Source organism: Drosophila montana, unplaced genomic scaffold, assembly GCF_035044405.1.
Source record: "Drosophila montana isolate Dmon_TW-CO22-7 unplaced genomic scaffold, ASM3504440v1 contig_3240_1, whole genome shotgun sequence".
NCBI classification, from domain to species: Eukaryota; Metazoa; Arthropoda; class Insecta; order Diptera; family Drosophilidae; genus Drosophila; species Drosophila montana.
The window spans coordinates 968,809-988,270 of record NW_026998122.1 but is presented as its reverse complement, the minus strand read 5'-3'; the positions used below and the strand labels follow the sequence as shown (position 1 = coordinate 988,270).

At 41.7% G+C, this 19,462-nt stretch overlaps 5 protein-coding genes and 1 pseudogene across 5 annotated transcripts; 4 read left to right on the top strand and 2 right to left on the bottom strand.

Annotated features, from left to right (window-relative positions):
• The first annotated feature begins 3,966 nt into the window (after window positions 1-3,966).
• LOC135433854 (chymotrypsin BI-like) lies at window positions 3,967-4,703 on the top strand (annotated as a pseudogene).
• Window positions 4,704-5,370: 667 nt separating this feature from the next.
• On the top strand, window positions 5,371-6,358 carry LOC135433919 (brachyurin-like). The gene is made up of 2 exons (XM_064690210.1): window positions 5,371-5,962; window positions 6,022-6,358. Exons 1-2 carry the CDS (start codon window positions 5,404-5,406, stop codon window positions 6,333-6,335), a joined length of 873 nt encoding a protein of 290 aa, XP_064546280.1. The 5' UTR covers window positions 5,371-5,403; the 3' UTR covers window positions 6,336-6,358.
• A 1,114-nt stretch (window positions 6,359-7,472) lies between these two features.
• On the bottom strand, window positions 7,473-9,510 carry LOC135433893 (chymotrypsin BI). Its single transcript, XM_064690180.1, has 3 exons — window positions 8,421-9,510; window positions 8,183-8,358; window positions 7,473-8,127 (listed from the first exon to the last, which is right to left on the bottom strand). Exons 1-3 carry the CDS (start codon window positions 8,942-8,944, stop codon window positions 7,505-7,507), a joined length of 1,323 nt encoding a protein of 440 aa, XP_064546250.1. The 5' UTR covers window positions 8,945-9,510; the 3' UTR covers window positions 7,473-7,504.
• Window positions 9,511-11,633: 2,123 nt separating this feature from the next.
• On the bottom strand, window positions 11,634-13,093 carry tant (tantalus). The gene is made up of 2 exons (XM_064690237.1): window positions 12,920-13,093; window positions 11,634-12,857 (listed from the first exon to the last, which is right to left on the bottom strand). The coding sequence occupies exons 1-2, from the start codon at window positions 12,988-12,990 to the stop codon at window positions 12,062-12,064; spliced, it is 867 nt and encodes a 288-aa protein (XP_064546307.1). The 5' UTR covers window positions 12,991-13,093; the 3' UTR covers window positions 11,634-12,061.
• An 803-nt stretch (window positions 13,094-13,896) lies between these two features.
• On the top strand, window positions 13,897-14,714 carry LOC135433863 (serine protease 1-like; the record flags this gene model as incomplete). The annotated part of the gene is made up of 1 exon (XM_064690145.1): window positions 13,897-14,714. A coding segment is annotated over one exon (798 nt), but the record flags the coding sequence as incomplete, so codon positions are not given.
• Window positions 14,715-16,057: 1,343 nt separating this feature from the next.
• LOC135433906 (serine protease 1-like) lies at window positions 16,058-16,860 on the top strand. The gene has a single exon (XM_064690197.1). The coding sequence runs from the start codon at window positions 16,066-16,068 to the stop codon at window positions 16,858-16,860; it is 795 nt and encodes a 264-aa protein (XP_064546267.1). The 5' UTR covers window positions 16,058-16,065.
• The last annotated feature ends 2,602 nt before the right edge of the window (window positions 16,861-19,462 follow it).

Sequence of the window (19,462 nt, the reverse complement as noted above, 5' to 3'; positions counted from 1 at the left end):
AAACGATCCCCCAGCTGTTCGGCCCGTGAATCATGTTGAAAACGCGTCCAAATTTGCATTAAAGACCAAAAACTCACACTCACACGAGCGAACCAAAACGTCAGAAGTGTCCATTCATAATGCTCGTATAAGATGCGGGGGATTAACCCCTTTTGTGCGCAGCTGGCATAGTCGACTGACTCACAGCCTCCTCATCAAAAGCCCACCACCCAAAAATAAAGGTTAACTGAAATCAATATTATTAATCAACAAGAAACAAACAAAATATATATATTTTACAGAATTGTGTTGTTCAGATATCGCATACGTTTGCGTAATTTGTGGTATCTGGGGCTATCTGGTAACTGACATTTGCCCAAATTATTATGCGAAACATCCAAAACATGTTTTCATATCCAGAACATATTGTAAATGATTTAAAACTGAGAATAATTCTTTTTTTTTTAGTGTAAAAGGTAGCTTTACTTATAGATATAGATGTAGATGTAGATGTAGATGAAGATGTAGATGTAGATGTAGATGTAGATGTAGATGTAGATGTAGATGTAGATGTAGATGTAGATGTAGATGTAGATGTAGATGTAGATGTAGATGTAGATGTAGATGTAGATGTAGATGCAGATGTAGATGTAGATGTAGATGTAGATGTAGATGTAGATGTAGATGTAGATGTAGATGTAGATGTAGATGTAGATGTAGATGTAGATGTAGATGTAGATGTAGATGTAGATGTAGATGTAGATGTAGATGTAGATGTAGATGTAGATGTAGATGTAGATGTAGATGTAGATGTAGATGTAGATGTAGATGTAGATGTAGATGTAGATGTAGATGTAGATGTAGATGTAGATGTAGATGTAGATGTAGATGTAGATGTAGATGTAGATGTAGATGTAGATGTAGATGTAGATGTAGATGTAGATGTAGATGTAGATGTAGATGTAGATGTAGATGTAGATGTAGATGTAGATGTAGATGTAGATGTAGATGTAGATGTAGATGTAGATGTAGATGTAGATGTAGATGTAGATGTAGATGTAGATGTAGATGTAGATGTAGATGTAGATGTAGATGTAGATGTAGATGTAGATGTAGATGTAGATGTAGATGTAGATGTAGATGTAGATGTAGATGTAGATGTAGATGTAGATGTAGATGTAGATGTAGATGTAGATGTAGATGTAGATGTAGATGTAGATGTAGATGTAGATGTAGATGTAGATGTAGATGTAGATGTAGATGTAGATGTAGATGTAGATGTAGATGTAGATGTAGATGTAGATGTAGATGTAGATGTAGATGTAGATGTAGATGTAGATGTAGATGTAGATGTAGATGTAGATGTAGATGTAGATGTAGATGTAGATGTAGATGTAGATGTAGATGTAGATGTAGATGTAGATGTAGATGTAGATGTAGATGTAGATGTAGATGTAGATGTAGATGTAGATGTAGATGTAGATGTAGATGTAGATGTAGATGTAGATGTAGATGTAGATGTAGATGTAGATGTAGATGTAGATGTAGATGTAGATGTATATGTAGATGTAGATGTAGATGTAGATGTAGATGTAGATGTAGATGTAGATGTAGATGTAGATGTAGATGTAGATGTAGATGTAGATGTAGATGTAGATGTAGATGTAGATGTAGATGTAGATGTAGATGTAGATGTAGATGTAGATGTAGATGTAGATGTAGATGTAGATGTAGATGTAGATGTAGATGTAGATGTAGATGTAGATATAGATGTAGATGTAGATGTAGATATATAGTACGCTGCTCGCATTACAGGGCATCTGCAAGTCGTGCACTCCCGACTAGACTACTCTTACATGTTTTTCGTTCTTATTACAAGTGCGAAAGTTGTTAAACTCCGCTCTAAATCCAGTTAAAGCCAGTTCTAGTTAGGCTGTTTATATTTTTATTTCATTTTAATATATTTTATTTTTCTTATTTATTTTTTTTTCAGTTACAATTCGCTAGTTCTACGCGCATTTAATGTTTTAATTAGCACCGTTCGCGGCGCGGCCCAAGGACAATAACATTTAGTTTGCGTCTCGGTCTCGGTCTCAAATGGGTTCATAGCACCCCGCACTTGAATAGAATCGAGTTTGAGTTGTGAATTTTGAGCTTGAAATCGAGATTGAGATACAAATCGCATCGTTCGGCTAATTTGATTTGGCTTTGTGCGTTTGTCTGTGGGCCAGGTGTCATTTGATATATTTGCTTTGAACGTTTTTTTTAGAAAGTTCATAATACGCTTTTATTTCAACCGATCTCGTAATTATCCGGCTAATTATCGATTAAATATGTGACGGCTAATTCGTGTCCAGGAAAAATGTCAGCAATTAAGCCCAAAAACAGCTGTTTTATTATTGCATGTGGTATTTATTTAAGGTTTCCCTTAAATTTATGATAAAGTATTTTTCGTTTGACACAATTTATTAAACTTCGTACAGCTCTTAAATACGCAGCTCCTTGCACATTTTTCTTTTTATTTATTTATAATTATATTTTTAATAATGAATTAAAGGTGTCGCTTTTTTTTTGATTTATTACAAACATATTTTTTGCAAAAGCTCGTGTATAAAATGCAAATTAATTTGTTGAACATATTTTTGGCTGTGTTGCCTTTTTCAGAAAAAGAATGTAAATAAAATAATGTAAAGAAAAATAATGTATTTTTATTAAATATTTGTAATCTAGGAATTAAGTACTATTATAAAATATTTTGCACAGAAAATTATTTGTTTAAAATTATTGAACACTTAAGCTTGTCTCTCCAAAGGTTTTTTTTGCGGCTAATGGATCCCAAGAATAAAAATATTAGTACGGAATATCAAATAGTTTTATTGATAAGAATTAATGTAGATAATTGTTGATCCTAAGATTTGACTCATTGTTAAGATAATTGTGGATCCCAATAATTGAAATTGTATAACGGAATACAACATAAATTGTATAAACAAGGGATATGCTTAGTTAATAAATGATTTATTCATTTAATAGCTTAAGCATGAATATATTTCAGACATTTTTAACACTCTTAAATTTTTATTAAATCCTCCCTAGCTTTAAATTATATTATATCATTCTCAAAAAGAGCTCTACCTCTGGATCTTGACTTTCATAGAGCATAACCCAGCCGTCTTGAGTTCTTTCTTTTTTTTTCTATGTACTTAGATTAATTCAACCTTCAATTGAACAAATAAATATTATTTCAATAAAATCATTTCCGTTTTAATTCTTGGGTTTGCATAGTTTTGCTGTTCAGCTCGAATGTTGCTTATTAGTATTAATGTTATTATTGTTTTTTTTTTTTTATACGCCAGCATAATTATAGTTATGTGTGTGTATGGGAGTTATAATGAGTTAACAGCAAAAACTGTTTAATTAAATGTGCATTAAATTTAAGTGCTAGGAAGTGAAGTGCATCTGAATGTGCGAATGTTCATAATAAATATCATATTGTCTCTATAGTTAGCTGCACTGCTAATTAATAGAATATTTATTTCAAATTTATAAAAAACAAAACTACAATAATAATCTTTGGAGATATGCTAAGCATATTAATTATTAACAATTTAATTTAATTTAATTTAATTTTCAAGTCTTGCTCTTACGTTCGATTGTGAAATATTCAATCACTTAGCACTTTGAAACGTTTTAAAAAAGTTCAAACATGTCGTCAAACGAATTAGAACATTTTGATAACCAATATTTAATTGTTCGAGTTATTTAACCTGGGTAAAAACCATTAAGCCATATCGCTGATCATTTGTTCTTGACCCAAACAAAATGATAAGCTGACGAAAAGACCCTAAAACGGTTCAGATTAAAGTTGCTCCCAAGGAAAATCCCAGGCGTATAGACGTGGCTGATTAGATTGTCCAAGATGTAAGGTAACCTCGTCTAGCGATAAAAGAGTTAAGCCTTGGCCAAGAAGCTTCAGTTGAAATCGCCATGAAGTTCATTTGCGCATCAGTACTACTTCTCTCCGCCGTACTCGGCATCAATGCCGTGCACTGGGATTCCTTGAAATTGCTGGACATTGACCCCAAAGCCCGTCGTCATAATGCGCCCACTGGACGTATTACGTAGGGCGAAACCGCTGCACGCAATCAGTTCCCCTACCAGGCGGGTCTCATGCTCTACACTCCCGATGGTGCTGCCTGGTGCGGAGGTACCCTGATCGGCACACGCCATGTGGTTACCGCCGCTCACTGCACGGACAATCTGAACACCGGAGTGGATGTCTATCTGGGCGCCTAGGATCGCACCAACGCGAAGGAGGAGGGTCAACCGATCATCTTTGAGGAGAAGAAGTACGTGACTGTTCATGAGGCGTGGGACAACAAAACCCTCAAGAACGACATTTCCATCATTAGGCTGCCCGAGCCCATTGAATTCAACCAGTTCATCCAACCCGCCAAGCTGCCAGTCAAGTCCGACAGCTACGAAAACTACGCTGGGGAACAGGCTGTTGCCTCCGGCTGGGGCAAGGTCTCCGATTGTAAATTCTGCGTGAAACCCTTTTGGGGAACCTCAACTAATTACGGATTCCTTTTGCAGCTGAGACAGGAGCTACCAACATTTTGCAATACATTTATGTTCGTTGTCCTCTCATTTATTTTATTGAAGGTAACCCAAAAACCCTTTGTGAGCGTGTCACAGATACTGGACAGTACATGTTGCTCTAATCGTTAACCCCACATGATTTGATCTAGTCCTTCCATCCCAACATGGGCTACATTAGTTTGTCTTCAGCTTCATAGGTATCCGGACGCTATCCTCTCCAACAAAGGATTTCATCTGTCTCGCATCCCCTACGGATCTTCGCAGATGTCTTAAAGATAGGCAATCGAGTGGAAGATGGGGTCATCGGCGTAAAACCTAGTCACAGAAAGTCGTTTAGACTTTCTGATCAATGCAATGCCAAGTGAAGGTTAGTGCAATCCATCTGATAATGGGCTCAAGAAGCATAGGTGTTAACAGCTGCCGCAAATCTCTTCAGGAGATTGGAATTCGCAGTCTAGTTATTTACTTATTACCTATTATTTGCTTATTACCTTAATTGAGTTTCTCTGCTCTTGACCCAAACCAACTGATAACTTATCAAAAAACCTTTAAATTCAAGATTAAAGTTACTCATAGAATAAATCACAGACAAAGACGTGACACCATCCGCAGGGCAGCACGCGCCCTGCTATTTTTATCGCCGACAGGAATAATCAATGGATTAGCTCTAGAAATAACAGCAATCAGTTTTTAATCGTAAATCAAATGTATTTACGAGCCCGATTTGAGATAAGCGATTGCCCAAGATATATGGTAGCCCCGTTTGACTCTCCGGCTATAAAAGCGTGTCCACTAGGCCAATTGGTTTCAGTTCTAATCAAAATGAAATTCGTTTGCGCATCGGTGCTGCTCCTAGCCGCCATTCTCGGCGCCAATGCCGTGGATTGGCAATCCCTGAAATCGCTGGACATTGAGCCCAAGCTGCCCATGATTCGTCGCCACAATGCGCCTGCAGGACGTATCACGAGCGGCCAAGATGCTGCTCGCAACCAGTTTCCCTACCAGGCGGGTCTCTTGCTGTACGTTGCCGGAGGCGCTGCCTGGTGCGGTGGCACCTTGATCAGCGACCGCTATGTGGTTACCGCGGCTCACTGCACGGACAGCCTGACCACCGGTGTGGATGTCTATCTGGGCGCCTGGGATCGCACCAACGCCAAGGAGGAGGGCCAGCAGATCATCTTTGTGGAGACCAAGTACGTGACTGTTCACGAGAACTGGGACGCCACCACCCTCAGCAATGACATTTCCGTCATTAAGCTGCCCGTGGCCATTGAATTCAACGAGAACATTCAGCCCGCCAAGCTGCCAGCCAAGTCCAACACCTACAACACCTACGCCGGCGAACAGGCTATTGCCTCCGGCTGGGGCAAGGTCTCCGACTGTAAGTTCTATCTGGGAACCGCAATTGACGGGTCAGTTAATAATTTTTTATTATTTTAGCCGCGACTGCCGTCCACGACATTCTGCAGTACATTACTGTGCCCATCATGAGCAACTCGGGCTGCTCTCCCTGGTACGTCGGTGCTGTGTCCAGCACCAACATCTGCATCAAGACCACGGGCGGCACTTCCACCTGCAACGGCGACTCTGGTGGTCCTTTGGTGCTTGCCGATGGCAGCAACACCTTGATTGGCGCTACTTCCTTCGGTATTGCCCTTGGCTGCGAGGTTGGCTGGCCAGGTGTCTTCACCCGCATCTCCTCCTATGTGGACTGGATCGAGGAGCACACCGGTGTGGTTAACAAGGGCGTCTAAATGTTGCAAAGCATAAATTAAAATGAAATTAAATGCATAATCCTACTTGGGGACTTGAAATACGATCGTAGCAACCTCTGATACTTCCTATTATAATTTCTTAAAGCCAGGTGCTCAGATAAGGTCCATTAAAAGAATTACTAATACGGATTTATTTACGACTTATTTTTGCAACAACAACTTGGCCATGTTAGCAGCGCTTACCGCTCTGTCAAAAGAAATACTTACTTGGTTATGATAAGTATTCAGGTAACTTTAATTATTTTTAAATTTACAATGCAATATATTTTCCAATGGAATTCTCAAAGTCATGTATTAGACTTTCAGCAGTGACCCATTGTGAAGGACGCGCTTAAGGAAGTTTTTAAATGTCCAGATAGAACAATTCAATTATATATCAGTTCCTCTTGATCGAAAGCAATTGGTAAGCTTATGTGAAAACCTTCTACCACGTTATTTTTATCGGCAATGTAATTATTAATGAATCAGTAGGAATTGGTAGTAGAAGCAGAAATCAGTTAAAGTGTGTCTTCTAGTCTGATTAAATATAAGCGAAATTCCAATATATATGGGACCCAATTAGCTAGCTGTATATCTCTGAGGCTATAAAAACGTTGGCCAATTGTCCAAAAGCTTCAGTTATAAAATATGAAATTAATTTGCGCATCGGTGCTTCCTCTCCTCGCCGCTGAATATTGAGCTTAAGGTTTGTGAGACGAGGTGGTGCAAGGCGGTGTCCTCTCGCCTGGAAGGAAGCGATCGATGGAAATCTTGTCGCATTTTCCTATGAGTCAGACAGAGCTATCGCACTTGAGAAACTCCAAAAGCCTTGTATAAGATTAAAGAGATATATTATCCAATTGGACGTCATGTGTTCTTCTGGGTGTCAGCTCCTGATCCAGTCCTTCAACCCCTGACATCCCATTTGTCCATTGGTCATACTTATTTCTCATCAACCTCACGCTATCCTTTCCGTCCACTCCAACAAAGGGTTTGATCTCTCTCCCTCATTGGAATTTAATCCTCCTGGATCCACTAGACCTCATGAGGATTTTCACAGACGTCTCTAAGGTCGACAACCGAGTGACAGGCTGAGTCAAGCAGGGGATGATAAAATGGAAATAAACAAAACATATCTCAGCTTAAAGTAAAAGTTTATTTTGTTGAAGCTACAAGAAATAAAAGTCGTATTTGGATTTGGAATGTGGCCGTCGGCTGACATCCTCGGACGTGTCCTCGTCGGACAGTGGGGGATGCACGTCCAGCTCGTCGGGCACATCATCGTCGGGCTGGTGGTCGGTTCGCAGTTTGCGCTTTTGGTGCTCCTTGCCGTAGTTCTTGATATACTGATCGAAGAAAATGGCCTCCGTGGTGTCCTGGTGCGAGTGAACGCCCGTCTCATCGCTAATCCAGTCCAGGTACGAGGCAACCTTGGTGAAGGCCGCAGGATAGCCACGATCGCAGCCATAGATGCTGCCGAACGAGGTGACGCCCACCAGGACGCGTTTCTTGGAGTGGCGCCGCTGCAACACCAGCGGCCCACCAGAGTCGCCATTGCAGGTGGATCTGGCGTTCCGACCGCTCGTACAGATGTTCGTGCCTCGAAAGGACAGCGGAAAATTGCGCTTACAGGTGCGATCGTCGATGATCTGGAGCTGCACATAGCGCAGGACATTGCTAATGGCGTGGACGCCCGTGGCATAGCGGCCCCAGCCTGAGGCAATGCCCAGCTTGTTCTTGAAGCTGCGGTACTCATAGTGCCGCTTGGGCAACTGTATGGGATGGATGCGTTCTGGAAGAGACAGCGGAATGAGCTGCCCATCGACCTAGCTCGGTTCGCGACTCACCATTGAAGCTGACCGCGTGTGGCAGTCGTACAAGCGCAATGTCGTCCTTCAGACGCTTGGGATTCCATGTGGGATAGATGTGAAAATTGCTGCTGGGCACCATTAGACGCACCTGACCCGACTCCTTGGCGTTCTTGATCTCATTGGCGCCCAGAAAGACCAAGGCGCGTTTGGCCCTGTGTATAAGAATGAATGATGAATATGAATTCATTCCGGGTTTCATTTATGGTCTGCCTACATGTCCACGCAGTGGGCGGCTGTTAGCACATGCTGATCAGAGATTAGGGAACCGCCGCACCAGTATAGACCCTTGGGACGCTGCAGCAGCATGCCCACCTGATAGGGAAAACAATGGGGATTGCCCACATCGCCGCCGAAGATGCGATCCATGGCCATGGCACCCTCCGGCAACATGCTGTCCAGCAGTGGCGTCGTCTCCAGGTTCAATACCAATGGCTCGGGCTCAGCAGCGACGGCGTCGGCGGCGCTGTCGCTAATTCGACTCTCATCATTGCTGGCGCTCATTTCCGCGTCCAGTTCGGCGGACAGCGAGGTGGCGGATGGTGTCTGGGACAAGGCCATGCCGAACGGGCCCGGATACATGGACACTAAATACATTGGCTTAACCTGTTGCCAGTCCAGCGCGTCGGCGAAGCCGCCAACATGTAGCAGCGACAGCGACAGCGCAGCGACGCAGGCCAGCAGCAGCCTGCGCGCTGTCAATGTGGCAATAATTGAAAAACTTGCCGATTGTAAAAACATTTGTGTTGCTTTTTGTTGCTGCTGCTTGTTGGCACACGCATTTAATTTTTAATTTAAACTTAATTAACACACACACACATACGCACACGCACACACACACTGCTTCCTTCTTTAATTTAAACTCGTTGCAGTAGCCATCTACGTTTCCCGTTTGGTTTGAAAAGCCGTTACGACTGCCACGACGGGCGCGTAAAATTTTTTATTGTTGTTGTTGTTGTTGACTTTCGTTGGACTTGGACTCTCGGTGTGTCGGTCAGCGTCTCGCTTACAACTGTGGCGGCGCGCGCATGTTGCAAGCATTTTTATAAACTATTGTTTACTACAATTTCTTGTAAGCCCACTTTAATTATTTCGTCTATTTTGCTGCATTAATTTGACGTCGCTGTCGACAGCGACAGCGACAGCGACGTCGCCGCCAATTGCATTAATTTCGATTCGCAATTTGCCTCTTTCATATTTGCATGCGCGCTCTCTTTGCGCTCTTCAGCCACCCACTCGCTCTCACCACTCTCACTTTATCTTCCCCCTCTCTGTTACGCCTGCGCTTTTGTCGCATTTCTTTTCGACCTTTGATTCGCCCAAAATGATGCTGCCCTTTGGCGCGGCTTTTCGTTTAGTGTGTGTGCGTTATTCGCGTAGTGCGTGTGCTAGCAAAATTTTGGCTAGCGTTGTCGTCGGCTCGCGGTCCGTTGTTGTTTTTACCATTTAAATATAAAAAGCCAACATAACTGTAACTCTAGTTACTTATCCTCTACTTGCTTTGGTGCTATTACATCACGCGTGTGTATAAGTTTCTGTGTTCGTGTGTGTGTGTGTGTGTGAGTGTTTATTGTAGGCTGTGTAATGCGCAGCATGCGGCAAAATGCTTTCATTCAGAAAAAAACATATGAAGTTGTTGTTATTGTTGACGGCAATGGTAAGTGAAACAAAAAGCATTACACGATACATTTGTCTTTTGCATTGTTTGCCCCCGCCAGCCCCTGCTACTGTCCCGTTAACCAGTGCATACCGCAAGCACTGATTACATGCATATAACGAGCCAAACAGTGGGCAGTGCTCGGTTAATTTAGCTGCAATTTGAATGAACCAGCAAGCCCTACATTTTTGACGCTGTGCTGCTCCACTGTGCGGCTACATCTTCTTCTTATTATTTTTCTTTTTTTTATGCCATATGCCAAGGTTATTGCCAGGGCACCGCGCAGTCGTAGGCAAATTAACAGCATTGTTGCATTCGTTGCATGCGGCTAGCTGAAGAATTTTCCTAGCAGGAAATCAAAAAATAATACCCCCACCCCTTCTCACCACTTCTCATGCTAACTTGTTGCATGTATTTATAATTAAATTAATTCGTTGAAATAACTTTAATTTGGTGTTGAAAGTATTTCTTGGTTTGCTGTTATTGTTTTTGTCGATTTAGGAAATTGCGGGGCTCATTTTGCCTGCCTAGCGAAGCAAATAAATCAAATCGTCTCGCGATCGGTGATATGTTCGAATGTAATGAGGCTACAAAAACAATAAACAATCAGCACCAACTGCATCAGCAGCAGCAACTACAATAACAACAACAACAACAGTAGCAGCGGTTGGTGGCGTCGATTATGCAAATGTTTGCACCCCTCGCTTTGGTTCGCCTTTTTGCGGCTACCGTTGTTTGTTGTGCTGCTTACTTACTTTATACTCTTACAGTGGGTAGTCATATCGTTTATGCATGGCATTTGTTACTTAATTACAAATGTGGCCTATACTATTGTATTACTATTACTATTAAGTTAAGATTCACATTTTTTTTGCATCTATTGGGATATTTTCTTTAATATAATACAAAAAATATTTGAGAAAATATCCAAAAACTAAAAATTCTTTAAGACAATATTTTTTATAAAGTTTTATATCAAAGGGTCTTTTTGTATTAAACAAGTAATGAGGTTACCATTTTCATTTAACTTTTAACTGAAGTTTAAGCTGGCTGGACGCTTTTCTTTGATAAAAACCTACAAACATAAAAAGGTGAGCAGTTCGTCTAATAATAGCTGTGAAAGTTATTTAAAAAAAAACTATTGACTGCTATTGCTGAGAGGTTTTCTATTAACCAAACGCCTTGAAGTATTTCGCAGCATAAGCTTGTTGGGAATAACAACGAGTCAAGCGAAACGAAAAACTGATAAAAGCTGGCAACTTTTGAGTACATTTTATGTGTGCTAACAACTTTTGATAATTTAAAATACAAACACAAAACCTTATTTATTGGATTAATTTTGCATAATGTATAATTTATGAAATTAAATTTTACATAATGTTCAATAAGAATCTACAGCGCAAATGTGCGTCTCTCATTATAATTTTCAAATCAAAAAAGTTTCACTTAGAAGATAACATTTAATGTAAGAGCATAGAAGAGTCGGTGTGTTGTATAAAACATATTTCTTTTCTTGTTTTGTTTCTCTGCTTCGTTTGAATTTCGTGCTGTGCGTCGATATTTAATGCATAATCGCGAATTATGATTATCGGCTCTTGCATGTTGTGTGGACGTACTTATGTACATATTTATTAATAATATTGTTTTATTTTATTGCACTTGCTAATGCATTTGCCGTTATTCAATTTAGCACCACGATCACATTATTTACCAACTGATTAGTATTAGTGACTGCGGCTATGTCTTTCCACTACGTTTAATATAAACTTTGCGTTTTTATTCAATGGTTTTTATTCATTTATATTTGTTTTCCTTTTGTGCTAGTGAAATACGCGAGTTATTTACGCAGTTCCTAGTTGCAAATATTGGGAATTTAAAATTGTGATACATTTACAGTTTTGGTACAATTCTAATCCATTTAAACGAGACTTTGCCAGAATCGTATTCTTGCTTAAATTAAATGAACTACATGAACATAAATTAGATTTGTGGCACTCGACGCCAAATGATTAAATTATTTTCACGCTCGACGGTTACTTCCTATAACTAGCTTAAATTTAAAATCTTATGTAAGACTTGCTAAATTGGTATCAGTGCAATTCGACAAAAATGCCAACGGGTGGGGGACATAGTGCATGTGGTCAACAGAGCCACCTCCTCCTCCTCCACTATTTGTCGAACCGTTTTTCAGTCTCGGTGGGCTACTCGAATGCCGGCGTATGCCGCGCCAGCTGCATGTCATCCATGAATGTGTTGACGGCCGGTTTGAACTCCATGCTGCCGCCGGCGGGCGGCTCCTCGTCGCCATCGAACATGGCGCTGTCGAGACTCTTGTTGAGACGATCATGGAACTCGGTCATGGAGATCTTTTTGAGTGCAAATCTCTTGCCAAATGTCTTCTTCACCTTCAAGCGGCGTTTCTTGATCAGATTCTTGTTCTTGTTGAGGCCATCGTTGAACGAGATGGCACGACGCATCTTGCGCGCACCAAACTTGACCAAACGCACCTGGCTGGTGATGGCGGCGCACTCCTCGCTGTCATCCTCAACATCTGCCGCATTCTCATCGCTGGGCTCCTCGAATATGGTCTCCAGATTGGCGGGCGTAAACTTTTTCATACGTTTGCTCGTGTAGATTTTCTCGATGCTGCGCAGCATCTGCTCGTTGGTCTGCAGCTCCTTGCGCTTTTTCTTCACCTCGGTGCGCATTATGGCGCTGCATACCCGATTGAAATTGTCCTTGGAGGCGCGGGAGGGCATGCGTCGGCGGGCGGCAACGCCGCCGCGACGACCATTGCGATAACTGCTGGTGCTGCTGTGGGCATCGCTGTCGTCGTTGTCTTCGCCGCGGCTTTGCTGGGAGTCTATCTCGTCCGATTGATCGGTGTCAGCACTTTCCGAGTCTAGCATTGCATCGGATGCATTTGTTGCCGCCGCCGCCGCCATTGGTTTCAGATTCCAGGAGAATTTGCTCGCGGCGGTGTGGAATGGGGCAGTGCTGAAAAGTATTTTTTTTCTTTTTGTAGTTTTGCGCTGGTTTTTTCGCTTTCTCTGACTTACCGATTCTCTGTTAAAACAACCTCTTTTGGCTGAAAACTTATCTTCGCGAATTTGTGCACAATATTTTCCATTATTCAATTTGTAACATACTGTTTTGTTTTAAGATTTATTCAGCTCTTTTATCGCTCTGTTTTGTTATTTACACTTTTTTTCGTTGTAAAAGAGGAAGAGAATGTAATACCAAGCGCAAATGTTATTTAACATAACAGCCGGGACGCAATACACATCTGTTAAGCTTAACTGTCATTAACAGTGCGCTGTGATTAAATTATTTAAATACTATCGATATTTTTTTTCAAATCATTTTCCGCACCTCAAATGACATATTTTATTCAAAGGAATCAATAAAAATATTATTTTTTCCATGTTGGCTCAAAAAAAAAAAATTACATAATTTGAATTTTGCAACCGGCAGCGTGCCTTGCTGTTAGCTGTTTATTCACTGCTATTAACATAGCCCGATAACTGTTTGGCTTGCATGTGTACATACGTTGTTTTCCAACAGATGGCGCTATTAAATGGCGCCTTTTAAATTTCAAACAAAATATTTTGCTGAATATTCCATTAAGTCGAAAAGATTTAACTAAAATGAATTTTAGTGCAATGTGTTTTGTAAAATGTGTTTCTTTTGTATTAATTAAGCAACTAAATGAATACTTTATACATAAAAGAAAAAAAAAAATATTGCGTATTAAAAAATTAATTAAATAAGTTGGACTTTCCTTTTTAAAATTTAACTTTTACTTGAATGTTTCTCGCGATTATTGGTGGTAAGACAATCTCTTTCTTTATAGATAGCTTATTGAGTGGGTGCTAAAATATAAGATAAGGTTAAAAATTGAAAAGAGGATTGTGCAATGACTATTGGCTTATCTGTCCATGTTTATAAGTGTGCGCATATCCGCATACGTTTACGGTATAAGTGCGTTTCCTATAAAAGACCTTACTTTAATTGAATCCGTATGAGTTCATCGTGAAACGTGAAAGTAATCATTCTATTGGCTTTGGCGCTATCCGCCGTCTCTGCGGAGTTCTTGAAACAAGAACATCCCAAAGACTTCCCCAGGTCGACCAAGATAGAGGGACGTATTACCAATGGCTATCCAGCCTATGAGGGCAAGGCACCTTACGCCGTTGGCCTTGGCTTCAATGGCTGGTGGTGCGGTGGTTCCATCATTGCTCACGATTGGGTGCTGACTGCTGCTCACTGCACCAACGGTGCAAGCTCTGTGACCATCTACTACGGTGCCACCTGGCGCACCAACGCCCAGTTCACCCACACTGTTGGCAGCGGCGAGTTCAGACAGAATAACAAATGGCCCAACGAGAACGGCAATGACATCGCTCTGATCCGCACTCCCAATGTCGATTTCTGGAGCATGGTCAACAAGGTTGAGCTGCCCAGCTTCAACGACCGCTACAACATGTACGATGGCTCCTGGGCTGTTGCCTGCGGCTGGGGCATTACCTCCGATGGTGGCTCTCAACCCGATTGGCTGCAGTGCGTCGACCTGCAGATCATCAGCAATGGCCAGTGCTCCCAAAGCTATGGAAGTCTCCCTGATGGGATCCTCTGTGTTTCCACACCCGACGGCAAGTCCACCTGCAGTGGTGATTCCGGTGGCCCCTTGGTTCTCCATGACGGTGGCAGACTGGTTGGTGTTACCTCTTTCGGTAGCAGTGCTGGTTGCACATCTGGCGCCCCAGCTGGATTCACTCGAGTCACCAATCAGCTGGATTGGATTCGCGACAACTCTGGCGTTGCTTACTACTAAACTTTCTAATAAATGACTTACGATGAGCAAGAGACTGTATTTTGATAGGCAAGGAAAAGTGGAAGTGTACTGATCAATGTACTGATCACTTCTTCTAAAGTTCGGACAACACTGTTTTCGTCTCGCTGGCCCCTTTCTTAGCGAAATCGTATATCTTCCATAGTTTTAGAGCTACGGTAGATACATTTTTATGCAGATGGTGTTGTCGGTCACATAGATATTGTAGCGGTCGTTGTAGTTGGGCAGCACCACCTTGTTGACCAAACTCCAGAAGTCCACAAGGGGTGTGCGGATCAGGGCAATATCATTGTTTGTTTAGCTGATCATTATAGTTCTGATAACGGATCTGGTCATTGCCGCTGACTCAGTGCATGTACTGAGCCTCAAGGCAGATGTCAGTCAAGAAAGGATCAGTGGTTCGGATCATATTTGGTACAAATACATAATCTTGATTCTGTTACTGTTTCAGTTTGAAGGGGCAACTAATACTTAAAAAGTAATTGGATTAATTAGATTTGAACCGATTCGTTTTCAAACGTTGCAAAGGATATATAATGGATACCTTCATTGCCTTCTTTCTGCAGATGGAATAATATTTTTCTACCTATTTCAAGATACTCTCGATATTATGATTTTTCAAATCATGTTCATGAATCAATAACAAATTGTTTTCTATTTTGCCTCAAAAAAAAAATAAAAAATTCGGAATTTGGATTTTGTAACAGTTAACTTTACATGGGCCGGCAGCGTGCCTTGCTATCAGCTGTTTATTCGCTTCTATTAACATAGCCCGAGAACTGTTGGGCGTGTGAAGATAAATTACTTTCCAACAGATGGCGCTATCAAGTGGCGCCCTATGAATTTCAAGAAAAATGTGTTTCTGATATTTCCCTTAAATAGGAATGATTTAACAAAAATGTATTTTAGTGCACTGTGCTTTTAAAAATATAATTCTGTTGTATTTATAGTACAACTAAATTATTAGTTTTTGCTAATAATTATTTAGTTGTTTGCCTCTGCGAAAATAACTTTGCATATGAATATTCCATACATAATAGTTGAAAATATGCATATTGCGTATTAAAAAATAAGTTAAACATGTTGGACTTACATTTTTAAAATTTAACTTTTACTTGATTGGTTCTCGCGATTTTTGGTGGTCAGACAATCTTTTTCTTTATAGATAGCTTATTGAATGGGTGCCAAAATATAAGATAAGTTGAAGAATGGAAATAGGGATTGTGCGAAGGCCATTTGCTTATCTATCCATGATTTTAAGTGTGTTTGCATATTCACATACGTAAGTGGTACAATTGGGTTTCTTATAAAAGCCCTTACTTCAATTGAATCCGTATGAGTTCATCGTAAAACATGAAAGTATTCATTCTATTGGCTTTGGCGCTATCCGCCGTCTCTGCGGAGTTCTTGAAACAAGTACATCCCAAGGACTTACCCAAGTTGACCAAAATCGAGGGACGTATCACCAATGGCTATCCAGCCTACGAGGGCAAGGCTCCCTACACCGTTGGTCTGAGCTTCGATGGCTGGTGGTGCGGTGGTTCCATCATTGCTCACGACTGGGTGCTTACTGCTGCTCACTGCACCCACCAGGCCAACTCTGTGACGATCTACTACGGTGCCACCTGGCGCACTAACGCCCAGTTCACCCACCATGTTGGCAGCCACGAGTTCAGACAGAACCATAACTGGCCCCATGAGAACGGCAATGACATCGCTCTGATCCACACTCCCCATGTCGATTTCTGGCACATGGTCAACAAGGTCGAGTTGCCCAGCTTCAACGACCGCTACGAGATGTACGATAATTGGTGGGCTGTTACCTGCGGTTGGGGTCGTACCTATGCTGGTAGCCCACTGCCCGACTGGCTGGAGTGCGTCGATCTGCAGATCATCAGCAATGGCAAGTGCGCTGAGACCTATGGACACCTCCCTGATGGAATCCTCTGTGTTGCCACACCCGACGGCAAGTCCACCTGCAGTGGTGATTCCGGTGGCCCACTGGTGCTCCATGATAACCCCAAATTGGTTGGTGTTACCTCTTTCGTTGGCAGTGAGGGTTGTACATCTGGCGAGCCAGCTGGATTCACTCGTGTCAGCCATCAGTTGGAGTGGATTCGCGAACACTCTGGTGTTGCTTACTACTAAACTTTCTAATAAATGATATTACGATGAGCAAGAGACTGTATTTTGATAGCCATAGAAAAGTGGAAGTGTACTGATCTATGCACTGATCACTTCTTCTAAAGTTCGAACAACAATGTTTTCGCCTCGCTGACCCTCGCCCCTTTAAAAACGAAACCATATATCTTCCATAGTTTTAGAGCTACAGTAGATAAATTTGGTGTGACCCCCGATGACGACCCCTGGTCAGCTTTTCTTCATCCAGATGGTGTTGTCAATCACATATCTATTGTTGAAAACGCCGCGACACTCGTCATTGCTGATGATCTGGATATCCACGCAGTTCAGATAGGCCTGCATGCCACTGTCGTTCGAGTTATATCCCCAGCAGGAGGCAACAGCCCACCAGCCGTTGTAGTTGTTGTAGCAGTCGTTGTAGCTGGGCAGCTCCACCTTGTTGACCAACCTCCAGAAGTCCACATGGGGTGTGCGGATCAGGGCAATATCATTGTTTAGCTGATCATTATAGTTCTGTTGCTGGCTAGCAACACCAACCCAAACCCGGTGTTGAACCGCTTTCCTGACGTTGAGACTGCCATTGACACGTAAACTAAAAATACTCACAACAAAAAATAACAGACAGAGGAATCCATCTTTGGAGCCCCAGATTGCTGAGCTTCTCCACGAAAAACGGAGACTCAGGCGTGTCTGGTTTTCTTCAAGGAACCCCAGGGACAAGGCAGCGCTGAATAGAGCCACCAAGGCTTTAAAGCAGAAGCTCTAAATTCTAAGGAGGAGAGCTTTTGACTCTTTCTTTGAGGAACTGGAACCCGGTGACCCCCACCACAACCTATGGCAAGTTACTAAAAAGATTAAGAGGCCAATAAGGAGAGCAGTCCCAGTTAAAAACACAGGTGGCAGCTAGTGCAGATCCGAGGCGGACAGGGCCAATGCGTTCGCAAATCATCTGAAAGGCGTTTTCGCACCTTTGTCCAGATGCACTCCTGAGGAAACGGCCGAAGTAGAGCAGCTACTGTCTCGAGAGCATCAAGGCAGCAGCCAAATACCCCCGGTCCTTGTGGAGGAAGCGTTTGAATGCATTGAGGCGCTGAGAAATGGCAAAGCCTCAGGCGATGATGCTATCAACGCAATTGCGTTAAAACTACTCTCTCCAGTTTGCATCGAACTTATTACTAAGCTCTTCAACAGACGCCTCGATCTCGGGCACTAGTAATAATACTTAAACCTGGCAAACCCGAAGCTAATCTCGCCTCATACCGTCCGATCAGCTTGCTAACAATACTCTCCAAAATTCTGGAAAGCGTGTGAAAGAAAATACTGCTGCGCCGTAATGCTTGATGTTAAGCAGGCATTTGATAGAGTGTGGCATCCTGGGTTTCTACTCAAAATCAAGAGCAACCGCAGGCACACTATGCATTCCTCGCCTCATATTTAAAAGACAAGCAGTTCCATGTTAAATGTGGAGAAGCTATCTCTGCAATTAAGGTCATAAGAGCGGGCGTTCCTCAGGTAATGCAAGGCCAATTGGACACACTTAATGAATGGCAGAGGATATGGAACATGATAGTGAATAATGAAAAGTCCACACTTTCTCTCGCAGGCCTGGTAACTGCCCTCCTGTCTACCTAGGCGGAGCTGTAATACCAGTAGAGACGACATCAAAATACCTTGGCATGACTCTCGACAGGAGGTTAACATGGAGAACTCACCTTTTAAAGAAAAGGAAACAAGCGGAGGACAAGTTGAAGTCCTATTACTGGCTTATTGGCCGCAAATCTAAGTTAACTACTCGGTCAAAGCTCCTTGTCTACAAGGCAATTATTAAACCGATGTGGACTTACGGCATTCAGCTATGGGCTACTGCCATTCGAAGCAACCTAAAATTAATTCTAATATTTCAAAACAAGGCAATCCGCATCGTTTCCAATGCACATATTTTCCAGCAACACCACCAGAAGACTCAAGAGAGCGCAACCGCTGGATCTTCCAATGTACCAGATCACTTAATCTAATTATACCCGCACCCGCCACATTGTTTACAATGAGAAATTACTACAAATGAAACACACCCTGCTGAGTATCCACGAACAAATTTAATAATTGTCAAAGCAAGACAGATTTTAAATAAAATGGTTTTTCTCATGCCATTAAAAAAAAATAATAATAAAAAAATTATAGTTCTGATAATGGATCTGGTCATTGCCGCTGACCCAGTGCGTGTACTCAGCCTCATGACAGAAACTGGCGCCGTAGTAGATAAATGTCAGACAAGAAAGAATCAGTGGTTCGGTTCATATTTGGAACCAAAACATTATTGTAACTGTTTCAGTTCAAAGGGGCAACTAATCCTTAAAAAGTAATTGGATTAATTAGATTTGAACCGATTCGTTTTCAAACGTTGCAAAGGATATATAATGGATACCTTCCTTGCCTTCTTTCTGCAGATTTAATAATATTTTTCTACCTATTTCCAGATACTCTGGATATTAGATTTTTCAAATCATATTCAGCAGATCAAATGATATATTTATTTAATAAGGAATCAATAACAAATTGTTTTCTATTTTGCCTCAAAAAAAAATAAAAAATTCGGAATTTGGATTTT

Coding starts and splice junctions, on each gene's coding strand:
- LOC135433919 (XM_064690210.1), top strand. CDS start 5,404: ATGAAATTCGTTTGCGCATCGGTGCTGCTCCTAGCCGCCATTCTCGGC. Junction 5,963..6,021: donor CTGGGGCAAGGTCTCCGACT/GTAAGTTCTATC, acceptor TTATTATTTTAG/CCGCGACTGCCGTCCACGAC.
- LOC135433893 (XM_064690180.1), bottom strand. CDS start 8,944: ATGTTTTTACAATCGGCAAGTTTTTCAATTATTGCCACATTGACAGCG. Junction 8,359..8,420: donor GCCGCCCACTGCGTGGACAT/GTAGGCAGACCA, acceptor TCTTATACACAG/GGCCAAACGCGCCTTGGTCT. Junction 8,128..8,182: donor ACACGCGGTCAGCTTCAATG/GTGAGTCGCGAA, acceptor TGTCTCTTCCAG/AACGCATCCATCCCATACAG.
- tant (XM_064690237.1), bottom strand. CDS start 12,990: ATGGAAAATATTGTGCACAAATTCGCGAAGATAAGTTTTCAGCCAAAA. Junction 12,858..12,919: donor GTTGTTTTAACAGAGAATCG/GTAAGTCAGAGA, acceptor AATACTTTTCAG/CACTGCCCCATTCCACACCG.
- LOC135433906 (XM_064690197.1), top strand. CDS start 16,066: ATGAAAGTATTCATTCTATTGGCTTTGGCGCTATCCGCCGTCTCTGCG.